Here is a 25,851-nt window from a genome sequence, read left to right as displayed (position 1 = left end):
ACTATGGGTTATTGAAGGAAGTACGTTTACAAGGGGTTACTGGAGGAATCACGTTTACAAGGGGTTACTAGAGGAAGTACGTTTACAAGGGGTTACTGGAGGAAGTACGTTTACAAGTGGTTACTGGAGGAAGTGTGTTTACATGGGGTGGCGGGAGGAAGTACGCTTACAAGGGGTGATTAGAGGAAGTACGTTTATAAGGAGTAGCTTGAGGAAGAAGCTTCAAAGAGTACAAGAGAGCATTAGGCAAAACAGGAAAATATTGGTAGTTGGGAGAAGGAGCTTCATACAGATGAAGTCAAGAGTTTGGAGATCCATGGGTCACGAGGCGTGCAACAGGCGTGGTGGTTTTAGGAGCAGCTCAGATTCATCCTTTGAAGCGGAAGTGAGTAAAGGTTGTAGTTGCAGGTGCGGGATGGCCAGCTGGGAGCTGCTGGTGGCAAGCAGGGAAGTTGGTGCTTGTGGCAGACTGGGAGGTGTTAGCGGTGATGACAGGCAGGGAAGTTGGTGCTTGAAACAGGCATGGTGGAAGGTAGGGTGCTGGTGTCTGTCAGGTTGGTGGTGCTTGTGATAGACAGGGAGGAGATGCTCGTCGGGGCAGGCAGGGAGGAGGCGCTCGTGGCTGGTAGGGTGGTGTTAGTGGGCGAAAGGGTGGTGTTAGTGGTAGACAGCGTCGTTTTGTTGGCTAACAGGGACGTGAAGTTAATGGGAAACAGGAGAGGTGTTGCTTGTGGCAGGCAAAGGGGGGCGCTCATGGCAGACCGGGAGGTGCTGATGACACTTTAGGGGCACCGGTGTTAGGCAGGGGGTAATCGTTGGTAAGAGGTGCTGGCTGATGAGAAGAATGTACGTCTATATATTTCTGGCTCTGATGGCTATCAGGAGCTTAAGGTTATTAAGCCGGCATCAAACGTCAGACATGGAGAGTATAAAAATCGCGTGAAGACGTGGATGATGGTGCTGGGGGGAAGCGTGATGCAGAGAGGGGAGGGGGGTGTAGAGGACGCGGGCCGGGGTGAGTCACCACCCAGGATTGTGGGTTACCAGACGGCATGAGACTAGCACTACACTCGACTCGGTATACACCGGGTGGTGCAGACTTGAACGTACTCAAATACATTCGTGTGTATAGAAACGAGTTATCCGTTGCCTGAATATCATCGAACAGACCTGTGAGACTCCCCGGACTCTATATCGGTCAGCATACAAACGTGTTGGTGGCGTGCCGCCTTGATTACAGGAGGGAGTGTGTGGGAGGCGAACGTTAGGCTGGGGGGGTTCGGACGGATGTAGCAGCTCTCTCGCACGTACACACTCACTCACACACACACACACACACACACACATGTGTTCATCACACTTGAGAGCGGGGGGTCAACACTCGTTCACATCGGGAGTGGAGAGATGTAAAAAGCTCATAGATTGTAAATAGTAAAGTCCCGCTGCCGCTAGAGTTGGTTACGGAGCAAGTAGGTTAGTGTGGTTTGTATCAGCTGGGCTGGGAGCGCGCCACACCCACAGGACCGGCCGCCGCCGCTGCGCTGCACCGGCCACTACACACTTACACTTTATTAACGTAGTCTAGAGGCCAACTTCACCCAAGGCAGTGTAGCGTTATAAAGGGCCATGGATCTTCTGGCTCCGCCGTGTGCGTGCGACTCACCCACCATCTCCCTCCACCGTGATGAACATATTGATCGCTGCCATAATCTTCTGTGGTTTTCGTTTTTTCCCACTCTCTCTCTCTCTCTCTCTCTCTCTCTCTCTCTCTCTCTCTCTCTCTCTCTCTCTCTCTCTCTCTCTCTCTCTAAGTAAACTGGAAGATAGTATACCTGTGCACAAGCTTTCTAACTGAGAAGTTAAGGTCTATATTCAATCATTCAAGTAAACGTTTACAAGAATGATTATATTTTTAACGATATCATCATCACAAATGCTGAAGTAACAGATTTCACAACGGTAAGCAGCACACCAGATCGAAGAATATTCAACACAGACCAGATGAAATAGTTTTTTTTTTTTTTTTACCCTAAACAAGACAGCATGCTACTAGCCAAAACAATGATGTTGCTATGACACGGAGCAGTTTTTTAAAACTAATACCGAACTATTGTGGACCTATAAGACTGCCGGTACATGTGAAGAAAGTCCCTGAAAGATGAATTGAAAATCAAATCATAAATCAGAACATCTTATTAACATATTTTGAATATGAAAATTAGCCTGGATGGCACTGTAACTGTACAAAATCTCATCTGTTAGCAAAACCCAGAAAAACATATGACAGTAAAGCAAGGAAAGTGAATGGGTATTATATATATCGGCTTTTGCTCAGGGGTTTCAGTAAAGGAAACCTCTAAGTTTGTGCGTTTTATAATAAGGAAACGAAACAAAGTTTAATCTAGGCAAGCGGATCAAGCAGATTTTAACAAGATTGAATTCAAAGTGGTAGCAAATGGAATTGTCATGATTATGTATTACCAAGTCTACCACAAGGAACGGTATTGACTACGGGATATAGAAGATTGAACACCCCCCCCTGCGTGTTGTACATGGCAAATAAGAGGGGCGGGAGTAGAATGTCTAGTATTCTAATATTTGCCTCTTGTATTATCACCTCCCAGAAGAAAGAACAGAATTAGGATACAAGTGAGGGTTTTTCTGTTAAGACTCAGTCGTGTGTTGGTGGCGCTATCTCGCTAAGGCGGGAAATTGCGAACGGATACAAAAGAAAAGATATATTGTACGGTTTATATAGTGAAGACCAAATTAAGTAAAATGATAAAAAGTCAAAGAGGAAATGATATATATATATATATATATATATATATATATATATATATATATATATATATATATATATATATATATATATATATTGAACGAGGAGACCTTGATGGAATTCAATGAAGAAAAAAATGATTTATTGTGAAAGAAATGGGTTGAACCATACACGAGAATGATAGCTCAGAAAGTTTTAATGACCAAGAAGTTCTCGTAAATGAAAAGCTGGGATTTTTAGGTTATTTTTTTTTTGGGGGGGGAGGAAATCCACGAGTCAAATGATGATTGTTGAGAAAGTGAGAACATTTACCCCGACAGACAGAAAGGTGATGAAAAAATGTTCAATGTGGGTTTTATCAGAAATGAAGTTGAATGCAGCTGTGGTATGTGGCCATCAGCAAAACGAGCTAAAATTGGTAAATTGAAGAGAATTTAGGAAAAACTTCACGAGTAGAGTGGAGCATCTGTAGTACCGCGTAAAAGTTGAAGGAACTTCTAAAAGCTTAAGGGCAATGATAGTTACGAGTTACGAGCATAGAAAAAGCAGTTGAAGAAAACAATTTGAGAAAAGACTTAAAAACTCGGAAGAAATAATAACTGAATGTAATAGAATCCCGTGTGAACAAAGATAAACGGACAAAGAAAGATACAATGGAAATACTTTTATATATTTCGTTCAGCTCAACAAATGAAAATGAAATAACTGTAAGTACAAAAACCTGTGAAAGTAGACGATTGAAACGGCAAGTCGGTTCCAGATGAGATGAGGACTGCAAGGTTGTCTGTTATGTGTGTGTGGAACATCGTGAGAATGAAAATGTTGAAACAAATGGCATATTTGGCGTGTTTGCATAGCAAGTGCTTCGTGGCAAAATATCGTCTTAGATAAAAAAAAGAAATAGGTTCCCTCAGTGCCTTGTTCTGTTACGGGAGAGAGAGAGAGAGAGAGAGAGAGAGAGAGAGAGAGAGAGAGAGAGAGAGAGAGAGAGAGAACTTTACGCATGTGTTGCCTCGTGTCGTAACCTGATATATATCGATCTGGTCCCGCAGGGGAGAATGAACAGCCGGGGCTCGACGCAAGCCACAGCAATACGGAGGATCGTTTGTATGTGTGTGTGTGTGTGTGTGTGTGTGTGTGTGTGTGTGAACTCTATGGCAACGATGTTTTCTGACGAGTTATGCAACTTAAGTCTTTGCTTATTACGTCATGAGTCTTATTCACCGTGAGCAGGGCGTTGGGAAAGCCAACCGAACGAAGCTTTGATTCGCTGGGACTTCCAGCGAGCGAAGTCTGATGAGAAGAAGCTCTTGGCCGCCTGAGTCATCCCGACCGTAGTCGATTTACAGGATGTACGTCTATGTTTGGCGACCATTGACCCTCCATTTCTATACAGACTTATATTCTCAGTTGCCCGTCCCTCTTCCTGTGCAAATATTACTCCATATTTCATCTACCGTTGGAAAAAAAATTAGCTAATAGAAAAAGTGGAGCGCTCTTTGATGATTCAGGGCTTCAAGGTTATTAAAGAATAATACCACTAATGGATGTACACTAGGATTAGATAATACCCCTATTGGGAACCAGAGATGATGATTGAGCCCTGTTTGGTACCCATATGTTTGGTAAAAAAGCACACCCTAATGGGAAGTCTTTGAAAGACGACCCTCCTGGGGATCAGCATAAATTAGATGCCCTTTACTGGTGAAATTGAATACCCATTACTGGAGTCACAATATTGTTTTTATTAATCTACTTAAGACATTGCATCAGTGACATGGCAGCAACTCATTTTTCACTCCGTGCAAACAAGAATAAAAAGGTAATTCTTACTGAATCTTATTTTCGTTTATAACATTTTAAAAAAAAAGTAGTTCTTACTAAATCTAATTTTCGTTTGTAACAAGACACGTCTGTGTAATAAATGTTCATGTAAATTGATATAACCACTATAAAAGCGAGGTAGCAACATCTGCAGGCTCTTTAATAGGACATTTTAGAACCAAATGAATAAACCTGAGAGATATTGTGTTTATAGGATACATCGCCGCCCGTCAATAAGCTTTTGGGGTTAGGATTTTTGTCCCGCTTTTTTAAATTGAAAGAGTATCATGGCTAACTTGTTCTTTTTTTTGCATCATAAACAAACCCTTCATCTTGTATATGTTTATGTCTACAGTTTGCATACGACTTACCGCTGAATAAACAAATTTCTTCGTCGCAGTTCCTCCAAAAACTTCCTCACGACAGAACAACGCTTTGGTCGGCCATGCTGTGGAAGTGACGCTTCTCTGTGCGGCTGCGCAAACTATTGCATCCAGACCAGCGGGACGCGTTCAATGAGGCTGGCGTGGGAACAGGTTGTAAAAATGCAGACGGATTGAGTGATAAAGATAAGATTTACTTCAAAATATTCGTGATACAGGAGAAAAGATCTTAAAAGGAACAATTATTACTCCAAAATCGAACCCTTAAAACATATTTTCTCAAATTGTAGCTCGAAGTAGTTCTGGCACTCCCGTTTTCAATGTTACGTTTTTAACCCTTCACCCCGTTTTTTGGGAACGCTTGCGCGCCGTGACCTTTTATGAGTGACCTCCCGGGCATGCACCAGCTCTGACGTACACAGACTGGGTGGGCTCAAAACCCTAAGCCCTCATGCCCAGAAGTGCCCCATTTTGTCATTAAATTGCCTCAAAGTGTGCCCTCTATTTTTCTCATGAGCCTCTGCCTTTTTAAGCAGCGTTCGTTCATAGTGAGTCATGCCTAAGCGTCTATCCTAACACTGTTGTAAGCCAGCTTTCGTTTCTCTGTCGGTCCTGAACTAATATGTTTTTCTCCTATACAGACGTTTGTTTCCTGGTTCTTTCCATTGTAGGCATCTCTTTTCTGTAGTTTGTAGGAGCTGTTTCCAGTTGTTCGTGTATTTATACGCTTGCTTTTGGCTGTCGTTTCCCCCGTTCTATTTGCTTTAGTGTCTTTTAAGGGATTTTTTTTATTGTGTGTGTGGTCCCATTTATTCCCTGGTGGATACTGTTATGTCTTTTCCATTGTGCATGAGGCACACCACCTCCAGAATGAACGCGTAGATTTTATACCATTGTGTGAGTACATAAACTGCGGTACCTTGTATATATATATATATATATATATATATATATATATATATATATAATGTTTTTTGTCATTTATTTTAGGCGTAGTTTTCGATGTTCTCTTTACAAAGGAAAGGATATACTCTGTTGCTGCGAAACCATTTGTTCCTTGCATAATTTTTTTCCATTTTTGCTGTTATATATTTCGCGCAACGTTTGCCTCGTCTGGGGTGACTGTTGTGGGTGGGTGACAGACGCCGTCTGCCGTTTGTTTTCTCCATCTGCAGAGCTCCGTGTTCTCATTCCATTTAGTTTGGTTAATTGCTTTTCCTTAATCTAAAATATGTTCGGTACATATTTAAGAATGTTTCTGAGTTTATTCACCCTATGCATTGACTTGTGGATGGATATTTTCATGTTAATCGTGGGGAATGATTAATTTTTCCTTTTTTTTTTATTTCTTTGGCGATCTCTGCCAACTTTATGCTGCCACAGCTGTTGTTGAAGTTAAATCTGGCCGACCGTTGTTGCGCTTCACGGTGGGAGGTCATGGGGGACCGCTAGGACCACCATCTGCATATTGTGGTCAGATTTTGTTGCTTTTGGTGACACTGAAGTTACACTTCGGGTCAGCGTGGTTGAAATGTCATCTTGTAGATTCTCTTTAACTTATTGATTGATAGGATGTTTCTTTCAAGAAGACAGTGAGTGTTACGTGTCGTTGTTTTCATCTAATTTACTGTTCGGATATTTCTCAACATCACATGTTTTCAGTTTGTTTCAACCTAGATACAGAAGGCTGAAGTATACTGTATTTGAGATGGGATTTCCGGGACTTTCAGTGCAAGTTGCGACGTTATTTTAGTGACTATATTGATTTTAACTCTGTAGCATTGCTCTCTCAAGCATCTTCTGTGACGGAAACCAGATTGTTGTGTGGAGTGCAGGCACACGATGATTACTAAATAAAGAAAGGATAGAAAGCCCAGAACCCCCATTCTACTCACTGAAAGGAATCCTTTGTTGGTATGACAGGGTTGGAAGACTTGAATAACGCTATAAACATCAAAGATGTCAAATACAATAAATGAAAATGCTCTTCACATCCAGGGTCCGGGTACGTTTAAATCACTTCCTATGGCTTTTAGAAGCAATATGGAACACCCCGTAGTATAAAAAGAAAAAATAGAATTGAACTCCGAGTCAGTTATCTACAAAGTGCATCAGGCTTTTTGGGGTACGAAGGCCTGCGGGCCTTTTAACCAGCCTGAGTGATCAAAGGAGCAATAAACCAGCTTAGTCCTAGATCCAGCTGTTACTGTAGAGACAAGCCCTCCAAGCTGACGTCAGCTATATGTGATTTAAGTCATTAGGGCAGTTATCAAAGTTTGACATTCACTTGAAATAACTATACACACACCATTATCCTATCTCCATCTTTCCTGAAATAGGGAAGCTGTTGAATTCGCTCCGTTCTCGTTCGTCTCCCTGTGACATTTCTTCCATTAAGAGTCGACCGTGTGTACAAACAGGCGAGGAGCTTTGATTGATGTCTTCATACTTTTTATCATGACTTCTTATCTTTTCGTCCGAGAGAGCCATGTTTAGCTCATGCCATGTCTGTTTCTATGAGAAAAACTTTGCATACCAGAATATTTTTTTTTTTCACAAGTCACAACAGACCTTTAAAGTATAAGGTTCTGTGCAAGCCCTGGTATTATACTAGCACCTTTTGAGGAAGCCATTTGTCAACTAGAATTTGTTTACTCAGTGTGTTTGACGTGTGCTTGGATGGATGTGGGTGAAAAGGAAACATATTAGTTTGTTTGTATCATTACTTAGAGTGGAGTCTCGAATGCGTTGTCGGCTTCCCGTATCTTCTGACGTAGGTGTTGACCAATGAGTTCGAATACGTAGCAAGTTGTGCATTGTTCATTGTGTTGACGTTTGAGTACGTCGGTCAGAATCTTGTTGCCTGAGCGCTATGCTTAGCTTAACCTATTGTACTGAGCGCTATGCTTAGCTTAGCCTATTGTACTGAGCGCTATGCTTAGCTTAGCCTATTGATAGTTTTCATGGTTTGAGTACATAGCTCAGCAGAGAGAGGAAGGTAGATCTTGAAACGATGTCATCTCCTGGGACTCGCTATTCCCTTCCCTCCCATTTGAATTGATGGCACACAGTGAGTCTTACGCTCATTTTTGTTTGTTGGCGAGTAACGGGTTAGGTTGGAAATCTGTGGGTGGTAGACTCTGCATATATCATTAAATGTGTACACTTGCCATCTCCCAGCATCATGCGGGTCGGTAGTCTACAGATGTGTTCTGTCCGATTTACCCCACGACAACAGACGCCTCCCGCCTTCTCTTTGCGAAAACCACCTCATGTATCCCGCGTCTTCATTTGTCATTTGGTATTGCTAATTCTCACTCTCTCTCTCTCTCTCTCTCTCTCTCTCTCTCTCTCTCTCTCTCTCTCTCTCTCTCTCTCTCTCTCTCTCTCTGTATGGAGGTCAGTATGTCCTTGTGTCCTTCACTAGCACAGTTCTCTCCCATGCCATTGCGACTGAAAGACATATTCCTTAAGTTGCAGGAGAATTGGTGTATGTATGTCGCTGATCATGTTTCACGCACGGGCCCGCCCGGGTTCGAATGCTGGGCGTGGCAGTTGGCCTACAGTCAGCCCATCTGTTCATCGCTCTCTCGGGTTGGTCGATAAATGGGTAACTACCTGGCTTAGGCTAGTGTGTGTGTGTGTGTGTGTGTGTGTGTGTGTGTGTGTGTGTGTGTGTGTGTGTAAAAACATCCTACTAATATCCAAGGTTAAGAGACGGGGCAACACGTGTATAAGACCCTCTCCGTAACACAGTCACCCTGTAGTGCCTCCTTAATTATTCTACATAGTGGTGTAGAAGTTTGAACTCAAAGGTTAGAATTCACCATTTACTTCAAGTTCACTAATTGTTCACGTAGCTTAACATGACCTGGTACATGCCAGCTCCAGTGCCATGGAGCTTAAACATTTGTTAAACTAAAGGTGAATCGTGGATTCCACCAGTGAGTTCGGAGTCTTGAGACACTGTGTGCATTACTGCAACACAGCGGCTCGTTAGGAAGTCAAGGTTGGAGGGGAGTGTTTTTGTCAGTATGCAGAGAAGGATGCAGGCGGCCCGCGTAACGTCACACTGCATGAGACGGGAAAGAAATGGCAGTTCCCAGGAGTACTGTCTTACCCTCGTTGGTGTGTTGCTTTCACTCTCTAAGTGTTGCTGACAGTCTCGTGTGGTTAGAGTGTGCTTGCTGGTGTGTCGTCGACAGTCTCGTGTGACCACGGTGTGTGCCTGCTGGTGTGTTGCCGAGAGTCTCATGTGGCCACAGTGTGCCTGCTGGTGCGGGTGTGGTGTTGCTGACAGTTCCGTGTGGCCAGAGCTTGCCTGCTGATATGTTGCTGACAGTTCCGTGTGGCCACAGCTTGTCTGCTGGTGTGCTGCTAAATACAAAATACTGAAGAGCAAAGAACACACAATATCAAGAAGTATTGATGTCTGGTGACCTTACCTTTAGCAGATACAAGAGAACGGCTTCCGTCACATCCGTAGGAAATGGCTGGCCGGATACTATGGATCATCAAGAGGAGCAAAACTGCCAATGGTGTAGTTTAAGACGCTGATACTTTTAACTTATGTGTACTAGCGTCGCCATTCCGGATGAGTGAAATTGCAGAAAGAGAGAGAGAGAGAGAGAGAGAGAGAGAGAGAGAGAGAGAGAGAGAGAGAGAGAGAGAGAGAGAGAGAGCGCAGAGATCGTTCGTCGCCTACATCATCATTGTCTTGAATCTCAGCCATGGGGAACGACTGAAGAAATTGTAATATATATATATATATATATATATATATATATATATATATATATATATATATATATATATATATATATATATGTATATATATATATATATATATATATATATATATATATATATATATATATATATATATATATATATATATATACTAAAAGGACAATTACAGATATCAGAGAAAGTACGCATTGCACATGCAACCTAAACATAAGATTTCGCAGTTAGCCCGCCTTCGCAACACTGCCCTTTCGTCTCGCACGTTCTCCTGTGTTGAGCCTCACCAGAGCGGTCTTGACAAGTACTTCGTCCACAACTGGACCTTGATAGGACTGATGGGGAGTGACAGGCCCCAAGCTGCTCTAATACAGGATCAAAATCCGTCTTTAGGATAACAGCTGCACCACTTCTACCAGCTATCTTACGTCCGCGTGGCAACCCAACAGGAAAGAATGCGAGTTGTTAGAGATGTTTAAAAGCCTTCTACAAAGTCTCCTTTATATACAGTTACAGCTATGGTTGCCAGAAATTAATGAAAGGGTACTTTTATAATTCCTTAACTAGCTTACCTTCGCGATAACCATTAACTCAGGAACGGGGTCCCACAAGGTAGTGTCCTGTCACCAGCGCTGTTTATAACTTACGCAACAGATAATTCCCTCTCCAGTAGGGAACATGAGCAAGGACGTCTTTTTTGTACAGATGACGCCACTCGGATGGTAGTGTCCAATAACACTCCCTGGGCATACCAACCCCGAACAGATAGAGGAATCGAGACTCAGCAGTTATAAGACTGATATAGAAAAGCAAGCAGTGACAAGATTACAACATTGCTACTGGGGAGGGTGAAGCCTAGCTAGAAAATTGCTACTTTGGACGGTGAAACCTAGTACAACATTGCTACTGGGGAGTGTGAAGCCTAGCTACAAAATTGCTACTTGGGAGGGTGAAACCAACTGAGTACAGTAGGAAATTTGAAATGTCAGGCCACACTCTAACACTACGAGGTTTAGTAGCAGACCATATAGAGAGTGAGTTGCAAGAGGTAAAGCAGCGTTGACAAACGTGTATAGATTCCTGGACTTCCCCAGAAAAACGATAACTACAGTCAGCCGAGATGGCCTTGATATGGCATGTTTTGCGCGCACCGACGGACGCTCCCCACCCGTGTCGGTCAACTACAGAAAAAAATCGAGTAAAAATTCCGATTCACAGTATGTGGAACTAATCTACAGTACCCACTCACCTTCATATTACGCATGCTGATGCTGCAGATGATGCATGATAAAGCTACTAACGATTCATCACCTGTGTTTAAAATCTTGAAACAGTAGCATCATGGACGTAATGTAGAAATAACACCATTTGATACACGTTTAAGAGAAGCAGCTCGGAAAATATCACAGGAACTAGAAGACAACAAAAACACAAATTACCGACGTATTCATGAGGCTATATACATATTCAAGGTCTCGATAACAGCGCAAATATGGCATACAGTTGGCTCCACGAAGCCTTGAGAGCCCTGAGCGAAATTCCAGTCATGTATTGAAATGCCGGTACGATACGCCATGACCGGCCCGTATAATAGCTTAGCTTCTGTCCTTTATAGAACAACAAACAGCATTACTGCACACAAACACACCATATATGCCGGGGATGAATTAATAAGGCATCAACTAAAATCCGACAAGCCATCACCACACCATTATACCTGCATCATACAACTGTACACTATACAACCACCTATTTTTTCCTTTAACCCTCCGTGTCTAACCCCTTCTTTTCCCTCTCTCATGGTGACGTACTACATCAAGCACCATATACGTAGTGAGAATGCATATGGTATAAGAACTAAACAAGTACTGGAGCTTATTAAATGAGTGGGTATTAATATAATTAGGAGTTATAACTATCTTTATGGCCTTATTAGATTTGACAGTCGTTAGGCTCAACCACTAAATAACCAACCATCTAACTGTCGTCCATCTTCCCGCACTGAATTAAAGTGCCAAAGAACAAGTTGGTCTTTCCGTCTTGAGTTAAACTACCCTAGTATCATTTTTCTGCGCGGCACACGCCGGCCGACCACTACTGGGAAAGTTAAGATAAATCTGTGGACATGACCTTCTCGTGACGCCAGATTTTTATGTTACACTTGTTCTGTGTGGTACGTGATCCATTAAGTAATGCTCGAATCACTTTCATCCATCACCTAGTCGTAGGGCATAATCTAGAGTCGTAGTACTCGGGGAACGAATTCACGGAACACAGCTTAGTATCTTTAAACAAGCATGGAATAAAAACCTCCAGGGTATAACATACGCCAAAATGGATGGGAATTTGGTAAATGGGGGGTAAAAAGTGTATAACTTGGAAATGAATAGGTTAATGGTGAAAACTTGGGGATGGGTTTAATTTGTTATACTTCTGAAGTCTTGGCAGCAATTTCGGGAGTTCGTAACATATCTTTGGAAGACCAGAGTTTGTTCTAAAGTTTCTGTAAAACCTGTATTAGAAATGAATCAGTCAGTTGCGGTATAGATATATTTATGACATCGCAGAGAGGTTTTGTACACACACACACACACACACACACACACACTTGCGCGCGCGCCTCCGTGGCTGAGTGATTAGCACTACGCACGCACGGACCGCTTGGATCAAACCAGCACTGGTTCGAATCCTCGTCGCAGCAGCCAGTTCATAGTCGACCCAACTGTTCATCCTCCCCTAATGTTGGGTCGATAAATCGGGTTCCTGTCATATAAGCTGGGATGCATGTGCGCGTACATTATGTGTATTTCTTTGAGGAGTAAAGACATGTACATACATGAAAGGTTAAGAGACGGGTAACGCCAATGTAAAACTCCACAGCACACAAATGATAACGATATGCATAGCAAACAGAACCTGCTTAGCAGCGTGGAATTTAATTATCAGATGAATGATGTTTTATATATATATATATATATATATATATATATATATATATATATATATATATATATATATATATATATATGATTTAGTGAGTGTACCGCATATGAGTAAAACAGAGAATGTAATCTTATATTTGAGTACGAGACGTTTCCAGCACCTCACCACCCGGATATGGTTCCCTGTACTACGCACCTCCTCTTGGTGATTTTTTGTACTCTATCATCGCTAGAAACATGCCATTTCTGTATATATAATATCACATAGGACCCAGCTTAATCTTAGGAGCCATCCACTGGTTCATTATCTCCAGGATCAAGGTCCACAAAAGCTACTTTATCATCACTAGCACCATGTTCCTCATCATTCTGTTGTGTATTGTTCCCCACTAATCCCACACGGTGGTCCCACAATGACAGCGCGCGGCATTCCTGCTTGTATGCACGTACATCGACTCCTGCCGCCTGCATTGCAGCTGAAGCTAGTGAGGTATTAAAGTTATTTCCTTTTGCAAGGCCATCATGTCTGGACACAAGAAGCCTCAGTGTCTTTTTCTTTCCTTCCCTGAATAGATTTGAAGTCGTATTGCAGTTATATCATGGAGAGAAACGGACCGAAGCTAGCTTGGCAACCCGACTTATGATGAAGCAAGTACGCTGGCCCACCTCATAAAAACACAATTTTCACTCATCTTTCTTCGTAGACTGCTGTATTTCCGTGGTGGTTGACAGTTTCTGAAATCGGTTGCTAATGTCTTAGGAGAGTGAACAGCATTGATGTTGCTGGAGCACCAGTGTAACAAGTCATTTTCAATTCCCAACAACACCAGCGTGTGTTCACTCTTGGTAGGTTCTAGTGCAGTTGGCACGACAAGCATATTTTGACTATGCAACATCTTTCACATGACTGTACTTAACACTAAATGAGGAAAAAATATGGCATGATTCCGCATGACACACATAACTGACCTGAGCTTGTTGGTCGCCTGACCCACATAACTGACCTGTGTTTGTTTTCCCACATGGCTTACATAGCTGACCTGAGTTTATTGCTATTGATTTTTAGCGTCTGGGATTTTATGGCTAGGCTACCTGTCGATTGTTGGAAAATAGCTTGTCATATTTTTTTTGTTTGTCGAGTAAGACAAAAAAAAAAAAAAAAAAAATCGCACAATTATTGCATTCTGTGTGTTTGACTAGGCTGCTTATTTAAAAGCACTTAAATTCAATGGAATACCGTTTTCTGAAGGATCCATACCAATTGTATGTTGTGTCTCTTCGAACTTTTCTTTTGCTATGGGTGAAATTTATGCTAGCTCTTTTTGTTGTGGTTATTTGTAAGCGATGGTAGTGCTGATATTGAATATATAGATTTATTTTTTTGTCAGCCAGCATAACAAGGATAGTTGTATGCGCCAGTCATGGCCACCTCACACACTCACACACACACTCGCACACACACACTTAGGAACCTATAATAGGTACCCATTTATCGACAAGTCCTCGAGGGGAGGATGAACAGCTGGGTTCGCTGAAAGCCGACTACCATGTCCAGATTCGAACCCGCTGAGCTTGCGTGCTTCATAATCAGCGGTGCTAACCACTACACCGTGGAAGCTCATGAATTACATCTTCAGTTAACTTGAGAATGCTGGCGGTTAATCTTACTTAAATTCTCTTACATCATTTGGAGGTTAACCAATTATCTAATCTGGCACTGGTTGTGGAAATGCATGAACTGCCCTAAAGACTTTGCAACCACAAGCAGAAGCAGCAGCAGCAGCAGATGCACCAGTGTTTGCTGGTATGGAGCTGTCAGTGTAATCATGAAATTACCGCCTGTTAAGTTCTCTGTGAAAAAGCACATCGTTTCATTTGTAACTTCTTTTAGGATAATAGAATTTTTCATGAATTCTCTAATTAATGTTAAGAACAATAGTTATAAATGCCCAGAAATGTAGTAGTGGCATGAAAGCTTTAGGTTTCTTATAGATGTGGCATGAAAGCTTTAGGTTTCTTATAGTAGTGGCATGAAAGCTTTAGGTTTCTTATAGTAGTGGCATGAAAGCTTAGATTTCTTATAGTAGTGGCATGAAAGCTTTAGGTTTCTTATAGTATGAAAGCTTTAGGCTTCTTATAGTAGTGGCATGAAAGCTTTAGGTTTCTTATAGTATGAAAGCTTTAGGCTTCTTATAGTAGTGGCATGAAAGCTTTAGGTTTCTTAAAGTCTATAGGAATATTTAACTCGAGAGAAAGTAAATATATTCTTTCTTAGCAATGTATCGTACAGTTCGTATTTGGGTACGGGGTGAGTGGTATTTTGTCTCCTGAAAGCGCATTGCAAGTCTTAGTGTTGCTAGAGGAGTAGAATCCAACACAGCTTAAAGCTATATATATATATATATATATATATATATATATATATATATATATATATATAGTTGTACGTTCGTATATTGAGGGATGTTTTGGCTTTTTTTTTTGATGATTCTAGCTCACATATAGTTGCTTGTTCTATAATCCCCATTAATTGATTTTGTACCTTCAGGAGGTTTTTGTTAAAGAAAAAGTTATGTCAAATACAATGACTTCTTGAGTTTTTACAGTAAATCTCAACTTTCTTTGAATTCAAAATTGTAGAGAGAGAACTTGTAGGCACACTTACTTTCCGAAGTTAGATGAATATTCTACAGGTATATTACACTCCCATTTCATGGTCTGGATGAAATACAGGCATACAGGAACTAAACAGACTTAGTGTAGAGAGCTCACTGGTGAGAGAGATTATTAGCACTTGAATGTCATCATTGGTTTTGCTTTTCTGCTCTTGAAGTTCCGTAGAATCCAGGCGGTCGCTTTTATCGCTAAAGACAGCCACTACTCTCCTGTATCGAGGTATGACGGCGCCAGCTTCTGTCCGATGTCCTGCATAATTTTTCTCGTCGCTTTTCGCGTAACAGAGTAATTGACACTTTTTATCCGTTAAAAAGTATATCATTATCAGTGGCCCATTGAAATAATTACGCGTGTCACTTCCCAGAATCTTATACTGATGAAATTTCCAAGCCTCTGGTATTGCGTGCAGACGATCACATGAAACTGGCTCGTGTTTGCATAAATTTCTGATATAAGAATGGGAAACAGTTTTTTTAATTACTGTTCCTTGAGAAAGCACTGGAAGCTGCTTGATTTACAAATATTCCCATCACACGCATTTCGTGTGCTTTGACTTACCTTCGTCTCACTTGTGTGAGTCTTTTGCAAAGTCTGTGTAGATCATTTTAACATTTTGTTTGTTCGCCAGCGCCTATACAGTTTCATAGTAGTGATCAAGCAATTGAGAGAAAGGTCTGGTTTCTCCAGTTCTCACCTTTAAACTCCGTTGACCAGCGTTAGGTAGAATATTTGATTTTTTTAATTTAGTCGACTTGAATCTTATGCTACATGGTATGTAATGTTAGTGCTGCAGGTTGGTATATTTTTGTAGAACTGATTTGCCCTTTCTCTCGTGGAATAGGACGACTTGCGTAGGAAACAAAATCCCTTCTAATCTGACGAAGTCTGAGCAATCTTCTTTCGTGAATATTTACTATATACGCTCCATTAATATCACACCACAAGAGAAGTTCCGACAATTATGGCAACGAAGACACACTGGCACAACACACGCCACCAAGTGGGGGTCAATTCAGCAAATTGTTTTCGGGGTTTGCAGTGGTGGTGATGCCCGGCGATGTGGCAACACAGTTGCTGCTAGTGGACGTAACCCGAGCTGTGACTAGCACGCACACATGCCTGTCACGCCCAGTCTGGTGGAGGCGCTTCACCGCTGAGAGAGAGAGAGAGAGAGAGAGAGAGAGAGAGAGAGAGAGAGAGAGAGAGAGAGAGAGAGAGAGAGAGAGAGAGAGAGCGTCACCAGCAGGACACAGCATTCGTAGGTGCGGACGTGTCTCCAAGGCCTAGGCTGCCCCCTTTTCTCCTAGACACACGAAGATGGACTCGAAGCCCTCTGAGTACCCTAAGTGGCTTCCGTCCAAACTTGGTAATCTGGGTGTTGTGTCACATTCGTGCGTGGCGACCAGCACAGGTGGTGATGATACGGGGTTTAGGAGGTGAATTTGGTGGTTGAGTGTCTTCACCTGTTCCTGTAAACGACCTCTGCAAGACGTGCCAATAGCAGCGTTCTTCCCGGGTTTTGACAGAAACCTTTGTGACCTCTGTGATCCATTTCTCCTGCGCTCCCGACCGCAGGGTAAACATTAGGTGAACAGTAATCTAACCGACGATTGCGACAGAAATCAAAATGTCGACCGTAGACGATAAACATATAGAGTATCGGAGATTCACTAGCGACTACCTAGGACTGAATGGTGACTTATCCTCTGGTACAGCTGGGTGGTATAGCCCCAAGTCAAGGGAGTGTTGAGTATTATCGTTGAACGACCTTGGCGTGCAGGTGAGGCCGTATATGTGTTTTGTGTACATGTACGTATTTATGTGGGGTTAATGATGATAGGAAGAGGCGGGAGTTACAGGGGGATGAAGGACACTGCCATGTAGTTGTTGGGGAAGTTAGGAGAAAGGGATTGGAAAGAGGAAATTACAATTAAGAAATGGTAGATAGTCATAACGTGTATATGTGTATGGTGTAGATTTTACTGAAGAGTGCAGGTGATTCGATGGATCCGTATGTTTTGCTACCATACTGTTCACCTGGCAAGCTGGATGTGTGTGTTGAGTGACGTTTGTTTGTATAGGCTAACCCCAAGCATTGTTCATTGTGTATAGCGACGAATGACTGTAGTGCATGCCAATGCTTTGAGGCTCTGTTAGACCCTCTTGTGTTACTTAGTAGAGCCGTCGAGTTCTTAGATATGTGTGTGTGTGTGTGTGTGTGTGTGTGTATCCCAGTGTTCAGACCTCTAGCGGCCGTGCCTGTTGCTAATATTGGAGACTTAGTTGCATGTTTCTCCTGCCGCCGCAGCCCCTGCTGCTGCTGCTGCTGATGCAGATCCATTAGCCTCACCTAATGAGGCTATTTCATCGGGAAGGTTATGTTTTCCGGACCAGTTAATTTTACCCCCCGTAATTAAATGATTTTTACACTGCTGTAAAATTCTCTTCTCTTTCCCCATGGTCTTTATCTGGCTCGGACAAGCTATATAATTTGAGAAAGTGTCAGTTCACAAAGGGAAATCTGGGCATAATGGAGGTATGATGACGTTGGGGCATGAGTGTGGTATGGGAGGGTAAAGGTTAGAGCGACGGGTGCGGGGTAGAACGCTGACACCCGACGTTATGTAAGATTGAGGTCGTCAGGGGTTGTGCGGGCGGGTGCCTGGGTTGGCTGTTGGTGCTGGGGGCCGCTGTGGGACCTCTCCACTCTCGGCTGGGGACACTAGTATCACCACGACGCGTCGTCTGCGGTGCTAACCCCATACCTGGGACTGGTGGTGGGCGGGGACCACTGTGGGACCTTCACCCTGGCACAGGACACCGGTAATACCGCGACGTCTGTTGATGTTGGCCCACAACCGCCCACTAGGGTGTTCACCTTGACTGACCTGCTCTCATGGAGTCGTGTAGGTTGTCTGGATCCAGAACGACTGCCCTGTTGTCAAGGTGATGAAAGTAACAGGGGCGGGAAGAAAAGAATTCAGTCATATTTACCGCAGTGAGGTAGTTACTGGGATTGGGAATGTATAGGAAATATATATCTGTGTGTGTGTGTGTGTGTGTGTGTGTGTGTGTGTGTGTCGAGGACAAGGGTAGAAGCCAGGAGTTGATCAGTGACAGATGGGAGGAGGGGTGTGGCAAGAGCAATTAGATAGGGTGTGTGTGTGTGTGTGTGTGTGTGAGTGTGCTGTGGGAGTAGAGAGGGAGGGCAGGTAATCCAACCTGTGGTAACAATATACCCCATAAGTGTGGTGAGACGCTGGTGGCAGCTGCACCAGTCATGCCTCAGGTAGATGACACCGTCTGTAAAGGTAATATGGTGCCCTTGTCACATACACACAAACCTCCAGCAAGTGACTAGGACGCAGACCAGCACTGAAGGAATAGCTGGATTTTAACGCATACACGCTTGGAGACAGTGTATGCATACATAAAAATCCTAATGTTATCTGATATTTTCTATCACATGACTATGAATTTTTAATATGAATTTGAATTAGACGGTGCAGTGTCTCTGCCGCCATGGAAAGTAAATTGAAAATTAAGAAAAAGACAGAAGGAAATATGAAACTGATTAGAAACAAAATGTCTCCTTCCTGCAGGGGGAGACAATTATATCGTGAAACTCGAGGTTTGCCTGAGCCAGGATTTGTGTTGACCGGTTAGTCTACGTAAGTTGGCCGGCAATGGAAGGAACTGCCCTGGCTACACTCGTAAATGTAGGCTGCGCCATCACGGTGTGTGGTGAAGTTCACACCCACTTGGAGCTTAATAAACCTGGCGTGATCTTTCATAAAAGTAAGCGTACCTGGAGTACACACTGCCGACGCTGGCAATATTTGCGGCGGACCTTCACGAAGTGGTCTGATTGTCCGGAGTTCGTAAGTCGCACACACACACCAGAACCGTAACGGACTTACTGGAATTGTTGGATTTAAATACCTTTGACATGGCTAGAAGTCTGGCTTAGTCTTGGAGGGTGTACAGCTCTGGATCGATAAGGAATGAACTAAACTAGAAGGGTGCACGGATCCTGACCGCAGTGAACGTTACATTAACGCATAGAGTGCTAGACCTGGATCGAAGTGCACCTGGATTGACGCGTTATGATGCGTCCTTTCATGATGGACAGACTTTACACGCCTCTTCTTACAGCTCATACACATGGACCATAGTAGATTGAGTTCTCTAAATAGGACAGAGCATTAGCAGTGCCTGTAACACCTGTAGCCTAACGTTTCTAGGTTACAACGCCGGTAGTTCTTGTAGCTTAGCCGTGATATAGTAGGAGAAACAAACATCTTATAATTAACTGAGAGGGGTAAAATAACAAAAAACTTGAAATCTGGCATAATTGTACTTTCAGGTTTTAAGTCATCGTGGGTTTGTGTTGAAAGCTATGAGGAAAGCTCTTTCGTACAATTGTTTTTCCTTCCCCTTGTCTTACCAAAGCTGGGTCCCCGAACTAGGCTGCGTCTCTCATGCCTTATATTCTATTTTTTTTTTTAAACATTTGTCTCCCTAACTCGATTATTTTACATATTGGTACCTGTCTCTTAAATATTCATTATCATTATCATTATTTCAATTTTGTTTGCACCATTGTTTACGATAATCTGGCTCCCCAAGGAATGGCTGCATACCTTATGTAGATTTTAGCAAACTGTATTGCTGCTCAATGTGTCTGCTTGCAACCGCCACCGACCCTCAGGCTGAGGCATGAAGTGGCTGCTGCTACTCCTCCATGCTTCACCAGTTCCCCCTTACATAACCCCCCAAACACTCGACACTCTCATCCCTCTCACCCACATTTAGTCCCTCAGCTTTACTTGTTAGTGTCACCTTCCCTTTGCAGTTCAACGGTCTCTTTTGTATACATCTTTTACCTCCATCTTCTCATGTCCATTGTTTGATATTTTTGATGAGGGCGTTTTATCTTTCACTTTTTTTCAATTCATTTATCACATAACTCACTCATATCCACCTTCGTTTGACGACTATCCATAGTGATATAATGGCACCCTAGCGTATACTGTGTGCACTGGCGTGTCCTTGGTTCACTTCCATCTAATCATTAGGGTGGAGTGAACAATGCCACCACCACACCTACAACTGTCCTGGTGCACCATACCCTTCCTTACAGTACCAGTAACATTCCTGCCCCCCCACATATTTTACCACTCACTTCTCGAACGAATAAGGCATTGGAAATCCCGGAACTCTTCCACCCTCTCCTTCACTGACTTTTTGTACAACCATTACAGCTTCATTTTGTTGAAGTGTTTGACATATTCCCTTTGAGAGATTTTATTTTGCTCGATGATGCTCAAAGTCTCAGTAAATATATTTCTTCTCCCACCAACGATATAGTGACATCTGCTGGGAACATTATCCCCATTTCCAATTCTTGCCTTCCTTTTGTAGCCTTCTTCCAGACTTGTTTTACCTACTGGAACTTCTCCATGTTACAAGTGACTTTGGAGGCATTGAACAAAAGAATGAACACAGCACGGTATACACCGGTGAAATCAATTATCCATCCATTTTTCCGGTATATAATGTACTCTACGTAACACAAACATCATATACATGCAACACAATCTTCTCTCTGTTCATGTCATCTTTGTTTTAAACATTATTTTTAAGACGCTTGAGTGTTGAGTACACTTATTTTTGTTTTTCTGAAAGTTTCTCTTTTGTCATTTATGCGAAGCATTTCATCAACAAATTCATTTCCCTTTGAAAATCTCTGCTGCTCATGTTTCACTATTCTTTTTGTAATGATACTGACTGCCCTTATTTAGCAGTGCAGATGAGTGAGCTATTGCAAGGGGTACGTATGACATATGGTAATGTTACACGGTATAACCTCGGGAAAGTATATGGAGAGAATTTTACATTTGTGGGTCGTCTCTTTTGATCTTTCTCTGATATCGTAGTTTCTTAATATATACTTTCAGAATTTAGATTTGTATCCCATTTATATGCTTCTCTGAAACTATAGAAATACATCTATACAACTTTTTCAGTAAGACGGGTTTGTGTGTGTGTGGGGGGTGAGGGAAGCGTTGGGAGGGGGATGGCAGTGTGCCGTCTTACTCTCGGAGTGATGTTAATGGTTGACACACTTCCCACAATCATATTGCTAAATCAGATGTACCTTATGCGGCGAGGCTGCCTCATATCCAGGAAATGCTCTAACCGCAGGCAGCCTTTCTCTTGATGGTAATTAAGATCATGCTGTACTCTGCTCCCCTAAGCATGATGCGCTGAATTTATCTCATTGGTTTTCATTACTAAGATAACGCTGGGCATTTACGTTTTCAAGGTGGATCTTTTTTACTTCTCTAAGACTACTGTCTCGCCAGCGTTCAAGGTTGATCTTTTTTACTTCTCTAAGACTACTGTCTCGCCAGCGTAGCACGGCGGACGCTTAGGGATCGCTTTGTTCGTCATAGTCCGGTCATTGTCAGGAATCGCATTTTGAGTTATAACTTATAAAGTTTAGATCATTTACGAACGGCGTTTGATATTTTCCAAACTATATTTCCCCATTTTTTTATTTCACTCCCAAAAGGTATTCCGTCCGCAACATTTACAAACACCGCGGAATGTACTCTTGAGACATTTAAAAATTTTAGGGCCTGGACCACAAATATGGATATCGGGTAGAAGGGCCTCTGAAACCATCGTAAAGTATATACGTAGGGTAAGGTATGTACCATACCGTTGTCTGTGGGGCTGGAAGACCTCCGTCAACATCGTAATTTATACATAAGGTCCCAGACCGAGCTGTGGGAGCAGAAGACCCCAAAAACATAAAATGATATGAAGACTATTTTATCAAATTTTCTTAAGATGAATTTTAAGATTTTAGTGGAGTCTCTCTTGTTGTGAGCTGTTTCAACAGAGTGAATGTGAAATAACAGTTCACCTCTGAACCAAGAGATAAGCAGCTAATCTACATCAGCTTACCTTATCAATATAATAAAGTTGTTTACCATACACAGAGGTAACTATCGCCATCATATCATTAAATGTGTGAGGCAGTGATTGACATATATCACCACTTTCACTTTAATGGCAGCCTCGCGTGATCAAGATGTGTGTCCGTGATTGATATGTGTGTGTGTTGGCAAGTGGTGGAGCTTCCATCCTCACTCCTTCACCACCCCTCGCTCCATCAGGTTGTGTGTCAGTGAGAGATGTGTGTGTTGGCAAGTGTTGAAGGATTTCCGGTGGTGTGTATTTATGTTTGTTTACCGGTGTGTGTGTGTGTGTGTGTGTGTGTGTGTGTGTGTGTGTGTGTGTGCTTTATGGTAACGTTTTGTGTGTTTGTGTGTGGGAGACACTTTTATGGAAACGAGCTCCCAACATCAAAAGAGAAAATTGGATTGCGAGACCAGTTTATGATCGTTGGGATGGCAACCAGGCCTGTCCAGGGAAGGTGTGATTTCTAGGAATCCCAAGCGACCAAGGGAGGGTTTCCAGTGATTCGCCGCCAAGCACATTGGGTCAGGGTGCGCACCGTGTAAGCCTCTATAGTCACCATCAATTGCATAGCATCAGCGCAAGAAAGCCACGGATTTATACTCTCCACAAATATATGATAACCTTCCCTGATAATCTTGAATGATACGTACAGCAAAAGAGACCTATTATTATTATTATTATTATTATTATTATTATTATTATTGTTATTATTATTATTATCGAACCAGATTCTTTGTAATTGTACGGTGAAAATGGGTGTATATTTCTGTAGGCTTGACAATGGTACTTTTGGGACGAGTACTTACCCATCCACGAGTACCTACAACGAGATATTTGTCTGAGCTCGCAAGGCTATCACAGGCAGACTGTGTTGGTCCATCAGGAAGACCAGTACTTAATTACACATTAGTGTTGGTCCATCAGGCCGACCGCTACTATAAAAAACTCATTTTTGGCCCATCAGGCCGACCAATACTGTGCGTGACGCAGTGTTGGCCTGACGCAGTATTGGCCCATCGAGCCAACCGGTACTATATGTGACACAGTTTTTATATGACGCAGTGTTGGCCTCACACACCGGCTACTGTTATATCTGACGCAGTTGTATTTTGTATTCCCAGAAACATGTTGGATGTACATTATCAGAAATATTTCCCGGATGATGTATGTTGTACGTAGTGTAGATATACATATCTTCTTTGCTCATGTCTTTTGCTTGTATGTCTTACCTGTGGTGGCGAGAGATACGTAGTGACTAAGTGTATCTATTGTGTTGCAGGATGTTGTGAGTGATGGGGACGGCGGAGCAACAGAAGGAACACTCAGGGGTGTCTGGGTCGTCCAGCCTGGAGTGTGGCGAGGATGACATCGGCGGTGTTAGACCCCTGCCAGTGTCCCGCGGATCGTCCACCGGCATCGTCGCTTCCGCCTCCAGCATCAGCGTCAGCAGCGGGAACGGTGCGTCCGGTGGACGACGCGGGAGAGCTTCCCCAACCAGTAGTGCCTTGAGTCGCATCCCGCTTACTAAACTGTGCGAGGAGAAACGTGCTAGACGTTGTCGCTTTTATCGAAATGGTGATCGCTGGTTTGGCGGAACGGTGGTGGCTGTGGGTGGGGATAAACACAGGTCGTGGGAGGCACTGTTAGCCGACTTGACGCGGGTGCTAGACCACCCGATACACCTGACTGCAGGTGTGCGCCACGTGTTCACGCTAGACGGCACCCGCGTCACTCAGCTGGACCAAATACTCGAGGCTGGCGAATACGTTGTCTCCTCGGTGGAAACTTTCAAAAAACTTGATTACACGCGTGCTCGGCTCCCTCAGTGGCGCGCCAATGCGCGTCGTAACGAGGCGTTACATGTGACTCCGCGCACGGCTTACGCTTCTCCCGTGTCGACACCCGGCAGCGAGGCGCCGCCAAGCGTAATAGGCTGTACTACGCCTACTGACTCACCCAAGGACTTCATCCGACCTAAACTGGTGACGGTGATTCGTAACGGTGTGCGGCCGCGAAAGGCCGTGCGGATCCTTCTGAACCGACGCACCGCCCGCAGCTTGGAACAGGTGCTTTCCGACATCACCCAGGCCATCAAGTTGGATACTGGCGCCGTCAGAAAGGTCTTCACTTTAGACGGGAGACAGGTGAGTGTACTCTTCACTCTGCATGCTCTCACACTGGTATTATTCTTTTTAATACATAGCCATTCATTTAGATGTCAATTTAACGCTACAACGCCTTGGGGTAACAAATTGGTAATGCTTGAATTAAGAGGCTGTCAGGTAAGGCCGACAAAGTATTTTGGAAGCGAAAAAAACGCTTTACGTTCTTCGCGCCCCCGACAACCTCACCATTGGCGATGCAGTGCACATTATTCAACCATGTATGAACGGTAGGCAGCGAGGCAACGATTTTTATATTTCTCTTCTAGATAAACCTAATAAGAATTGTACGACATGGATGATTTGATAAGTCGGGAAGACCATGTAAATATGATCTAATTTCTTAGGTAGTTGACGTCATTAAAGTTGGCAGTATTCAAGTACGAAATTACCCGAAAGAACTCTTTGGTTCTGAGCGCCATGCTTTTAGATCAGAAGTACTCACGCTTATGTACAACGTCATTGCACCGTGTATATGCGTGCCTTGGTGGCGTATCAGACGTAGTCGGCTAAGTAAGCGGAGTTTGACACTTGCGATTTCCTTCCCTTGTGTTTGATACCAAAAGAGAAGTTACGAGTTAAGTGATTGTTCTCTCAAGTGCGGTCAGGATTTCCATCGGTAGAAGTTTAAAGTTAGTGGTAGGTTTTATCCAATTTGCCGACTGGGGTGGCGTAAACCGCATGGAACAATTTACTGCCCCTTTACCTCCACCATATATATATATATATATATATATATATATATATATATATATATATATATATATATATATATATCCCTGGGGATAGGGGAGAAAGAATACTTCCCACGTATTCCCTGCGTGTCGTAGAAGGCGACTAAAAGGGAGGGAGCGGGGGGCTGGAAATCCTCCCCTCTCATATATATATATATATATATATATATATATATATATATATATATATATATATATATATATATATATATATGGGTATCGTTTGAAGTCGGAGGGCTAGACAGACCTCAGTTACGTGGAGTAATGATATATGTAAACTACTGCTATTCCTGCCTTTTTTTTCTTTATGGTGAGCCTAATCCCATATATTGTACATACACTAAGCTGTCTTTTCATTCTATTGAATATGATATTGATTTATTTTACATTTACTGAGTAATTTAAATGTTTGAAAGGATGCGTGTATCGAATGACTTGTATGTCTGGCTCAGCACCTACGCTTGCTTTAAAAAAGGAAGTGAACCCCCGTGTTTTTGCGAAGTTTTGTAAGTAAATGCCACGCGAAACTAAGATAACATTAACGTAAGACATTGGGGAAATTGGGTTACTTTCCAGAGCTACTATAAATTTCTCCTCCTTAACCCCGTAGAA

At 42.8% G+C, this 25,851-nt stretch overlaps 1 protein-coding gene across 4 annotated transcripts in view; it reads left to right on the top strand.

Moving 5' to 3' along the window:
- LOC139765152 (serine/threonine-protein kinase DCLK1) overlaps positions 1 to 25,851 on the top strand; it is a 116,926-nt gene that overhangs the window by 13,119 nt on the left and 77,956 nt on the right. For all 4 annotated transcript variants that reach the window (XR_011716589.1, XM_071692350.1, XM_071692349.1 and 1 more), the window contains one exon: positions 23,623 to 24,487. Coding sequence is in view for 3 of the 4 variants with exons in the window: in XM_071692350.1 (XP_071548451.1) it covers positions 23,636 to 24,487 (852 nt within the window). In the remaining variant the exon portion in view is untranslated. The remainder of the gene's footprint in view (positions 1 to 23,622; positions 24,488 to 25,851) is intronic.

This window comes from Panulirus ornatus, chromosome 53 (assembly GCF_036320965.1).
Source record: "Panulirus ornatus isolate Po-2019 chromosome 53, ASM3632096v1, whole genome shotgun sequence".
Lineage (NCBI taxonomy): Eukaryota > Metazoa > Arthropoda > Malacostraca > Decapoda > Palinuridae > Panulirus > Panulirus ornatus.
The sequence above is the reverse complement of the archived record's forward strand: the minus strand, read 5'-3'. Positions and strand labels throughout refer to the sequence as shown.